The sequence below is a fragment of the Pinus tabuliformis genome, chromosome 3_2 (assembly GCF_031772625.1).
Source record: "Pinus tabuliformis cultivar Carrire ecotype Pingquan chromosome 3_2, CPIR1, whole genome shotgun sequence".
NCBI classification, from domain to species: domain Eukaryota; kingdom Viridiplantae; phylum Streptophyta; class Pinopsida; order Pinales; family Pinaceae; genus Pinus; species Pinus tabuliformis.
The window spans coordinates 1,149,808,807-1,149,813,471 of record NC_142302.1 but is presented as its reverse complement, the minus strand read 5'-3'; the positions used below and the strand labels follow the sequence as shown (position 1 = coordinate 1,149,813,471).

The 4,665-nt window shown below is 34.5% G+C and overlaps 1 protein-coding gene across 1 annotated transcript; it reads left to right on the top strand.

Moving 5' to 3' along the window:
- The first annotated feature begins 1,720 nt into the window (after window positions 1–1,720).
- LOC149184793 (WAT1-related protein At5g47470-like) lies at window positions 1,721–4,303 on the top strand. Its single transcript, XM_089418980.1, has 7 exons — window positions 1,721–2,141; window positions 2,256–2,321; window positions 2,420–2,536; window positions 2,927–3,206; window positions 3,325–3,486; window positions 3,598–3,749; window positions 4,001–4,303. The coding sequence occupies exons 1-7, from the start codon at window positions 1,939–1,941 to the stop codon at window positions 4,185–4,187; spliced, it is 1,167 nt and encodes a 388-aa protein (XP_089275106.1). The 5' UTR covers window positions 1,721–1,938; the 3' UTR covers window positions 4,188–4,303.
- The last annotated feature ends 362 nt before the right edge of the window (window positions 4,304–4,665 follow it).

The window sequence follows — 4,665 nt, the reverse complement described above, 5'->3', positions numbered from 1 at the left end:
ACTATTGGGAGATCAATGAGAATGATGCTTTGCAAAACATAAATAACATTAAAGATATTGTTACTTCTAAGTTCAAAGAAAAATTGTGGTGTGAGAAAGATTTAGCGTCTAAAAGAAAATTAAGTTATTATAAGAAGGTCATCAACCCCACCCTTGAAGATCAAAAGTATCTCTCTATTTTAACTAGCTCAAAGAAGAAAATTAATATAGCAAAGATTAGAACGAATTCTCATGAGCTCCATAGTGAAACAGGTCGTTGGGCAGTTCCTAAAACACCACGGACGGAAAGGATCTGCCATATTTGTGAGAATAGGAGCATCGAGGATGAAAACCACTTCCTCTTAGAGTGCCCTGCATACAACCACATTAGATCTCAATTTCACAATCTTTGTTACAATACTGACCTTCCTAGCCTTTTACAATGCCAAAATTATAGTGAACTCGGGAGGCTTCTCTCCACGCTTTTTGAGCATAGGAATAAAATCTTAAATCAAAATAAATAATTTGTCTATTTAGGTCCGATAGATCATTATTTGGTCTCAGCGAACGTTAACCATCATCATCATCATCATCATAAAAACTTAGCTTCTCATATATTTTTTTACAATTAATTATGTAGCATATATAAAACAAATTATTGTATTAAATACACAATTGTACTATGTAATGCTAATGTATAATCACCCCAAATATCATATCATAATATTAAATATACTTTTAAATGTACTTACCCAAAAACAAAAAATTCATTACCAGAAACATAATTTATATTTTTCATTCTTTACTATTCACCGTAGTTAGAATTTTTTTTTTTTTTTTCATTAAAATAGAAAACTTTAATCTTTTTATCTTTAGGCTTAAAAAAATATATTAAATAATTAAATTTATTGTTTTATATTATTAAAAGATTTGATAAATAATATATTCATTATTAGATTATAAAGTTTTTTAACAAGGACCTGCATTAAAGTGGGGATTCAGAGGAGGGGACAACAGTTCCAAATCTAAGATAACAAGTTGACTTATGGACAAGGCAGCATGTGGAGTATGAAAAATATGGGATTCATAAAGTGAAGGCACTTGCCACTGCCCACCGGATTATAGTCTCTGAAAATATCGTTTCTTCTGGAGAAGATTGAAAAAGAATCTTATCTCAATGCAGAAGTGATAGGTTTTAGGTTTTATATGATTTATTTGGTACAGAGACTAAAGAGATAGGTGAAAACAATAGGTTTTAGATGATTTATCTGATATAGAAATACTCCAATGAAATTTGATTGGTAAATTATTATTTATATAAAAATTTATTTATTAAATATAAATATTTAAAGTTTGGAAGATGCAAAATAATTTTTGTTATAATTGAGTATGGAATATGTTTTAAAATTATTTTTATTTAGTCTTAAATTTATTATTATCAATTGAAAATCAGAAATATTAGAAAAAGTGATTATCAGTAATACATATAAGATAACATGATTTCATGATTTTCATTTGAATATAACAATGATGAGTTAATTATATTAATGAATGAATAGCAGTAATGATAACTATCAACACTGCTGATTTGATTTCACATTGTAAAAAATCATTTCTATTATAGATAAAATAATCTAGCATCAGTAAAACTAATTGAAAAGCTTTTGGGTTTTGAAATTCCAGCCTGACCCCAATACCTTTATCGGTTTTGGATTTTTCTCAAAATTTTTCTGCAAAAGGTCTGTCCATGCATGATATCTTCACAACGTTGTGTAGGAGTCAACTATTTTAGGAGTCCAAAATTATCAGTATTGCTGTGCTGCAGCTAGTAGGAATATGAGCCATAGACTTGCACGGAGTTAACTTCTAACCTTTCTTCTATAAAGAAAGAGCTTTGCTTGTGATCTGTAATGTGAAAATTTAGGAGGGGGATTTTAATCGAAGAAGATCCAATCCAAAATGTACAGTGACAAACGCCCTTTCTGCAGTCTGGATGTGTTGGGCATCTATGCCTCCTTGCTGGGTATGCAGATTAATTATGCAGTGAACGGTGTTCTTATTGGGAAGGAGTTATCAAAGGGGTTGAACCCTCTGGCTTTCATTGTTTATTCCAACGCAGTGGGGGTACTGGTGCTTACACCACTTGCCCTCTTTCTTGAAAAGTATGTATGTGGGTATTGTTTCATTTCATTGGGTTTTCTTTACAATTGTGCAGTGTTGAGTCTTGTTTTAGTGTCTGAACATTTCAAATCCACGGTTTAATCTGAGGAATGCAGGAGCAAGCGGCCAGCAACTGTGAGTTTACCTCTGTTTGGACGGTTCTTTCTGCTGTCTCTGGGGAGGTAAGTTGAGTATTTGAAGTCCACATTCTGCATCCCAGTTACTGTTATTGCTATATAAATAGAATTGGTATAAGATTCTCATAAATATTTTGTTACAGTGTCTGTACTTTTCAAGCGTTCATGCTTATGGGATTAAAGGATACGTCCCCTGCCTTCGCTTCCGCAATGCCCAACTTGGCTCCCGCCATTATTTTCGTTATCGCATGGGTTTTGGGGTTGGTATTCGCATTTCTAACTCATTTCTTCCCCTACCACTCGCTATAAATTTTCCCATAAGTCTACATATTTCAGAAATTAAACATTCTCTACCTTCCCATGAGCTTACAGGTTTCAGAAATAAAACATTCTCTGACTTCCCATGGGCTTACAGGTTTCAAAAATAAAACATTCTCTACCTTCCCATGGGCTTACAGGTTCTAGAAATTAAACATTATCTACTATGTGCATGCTGACTTCCAAAAATAACACAGTAACAGAACTAAACTGGAAACAATACTCTAGCATTCACTATAGAGGCAGAAATTATAACAATAGAAAACCCTTGTGGGTTAAATGTGATTGTGAACTGTGAATTGCTGAGTTAAATGTGATTGTAAACTGTGTAGCATGGAGAAAGTAGACATTACACGCGTTGGCAGCAGATCCAAAATTGTGGGAACTCTGGTTTGTGTGAGTGGAGCGATGGCAATGAGTTTCCTGCGAGGTCCTGCTTTAAGCCAACTTGGGCCTTCACATTCAGTTTCTGACCCTAATGCACTGCACTCAGTGGAAAATATTCTTGTTGGGTTTCTCCGTGAAGAAAATGGAGATTCGGGCAAACAGATTAAAGGGTGTATTTATCTCGTCTCAGCGGTTACTATTTTATCCACTGCCATGATTCTGCAGGTATTCTCACCTCCTGACATATTGAATTAATGTCCAATAACCCTTTTCTGTTATTTGAACTGTCATAGATCCCCACCCAATTTGCATTAAGTGTTTGATTATATAATTTCATGTACAGGCTGAGACAGTGAAGAAGTATCCAGCCCCATTATCCCAAACATCGATTATTTCCATTCTAGGGTCCATTCAAACTGCTGTCCTAATAACGATTCTGGACAGAGGAATCAAGCCGACATCATGGGTACTAGATAGGAGCGGGATCTTCACTTTTGTCTTTGGAGTAAGTCTAGATTTTGATAATCTTTCCCACCTTTTAACATCCACAATAACGTAATCTGAGAATGAGAATGCAAGATCTTGTTGCTGATTTGTTAAGTGTTTAATTTCACAGGGAATCAGCTGCAATGGACTCGGACTTGCATTGCAATTGTGGTGTATGCAGAAACGAGGGCCTCTATTCGTTTCAATATTCAGCCCAGTGTCTACTGTGTTCTCGGCAATCTTATCATCTTTGTTTCTGGGAGACACACTGCATCTGGGAAGGTAAGTGGTTAGATTTTCAGATTTTCAATGGATATGCAATCTTATTGATTATATGCATATCTGGGTTGCAGAGGCAGCTTTAAGTGGCATATGATGCCCAAACTTTTGCTTCAGTTAAAAAAATTCTGTCTCAGAGGTTGAAATAATAATATGATGTTCATATACTTATTTATTTTGGTGACCAGGAAAGTACTGTGTTTACAAATTAAGAAAATAATTTCACTCAGTGTTTACTTGGCATATTGTAACAGTATGATGGGTATACTTCTTATATTCGGTGGTCTCTACCTTGTTCTATGGGGCAAATCCAAGGACAGTGTTACCCACATCACAATATCTCCACAGAAGGAAGAGGATCTACACACCGCAGATGAAGAACAATATAAGCATCCTTCTTCTTCCCAAGTATTGGATGTGAAAGCACCTCTGCTACGTTGACCAATCTCCAAATGAGGGCTTTTATTTATAATGTCACTAGCTAAAAATATAGTTCGGTGGATATGTAAGACCTGGTTTGTTCTTTTGGTTTTGTATACAACACACATGTTTGATCTCTTGGTGAAGTGTTCATACAAAAACATTCATACATCTGCGTGGAAGAGATTGCTAGCTCTTGAAAAGTTTGGTTCTTTTGACCATTCCATTAAAAATATCTTGATGAACAAATGCTAATATAGCTACATAGAAGGTGGTCAACAACAAATCAGTAGACCAATGACAATGGCGGTTGAGAAATCTGTAGTAGGTAATAAATTGCTATCAAATAATTTAGATGAACAAATGCTAATATAGCTACATAGAAGGTGGTCAACAACAAATCAGTAGACCAATGACAATGGTGGTTGAGAAATCTGTAGTAGGTAATAAATTGCTATCAAATAATTTAGATGTAAAAAATTCATATTTCATAAAAATT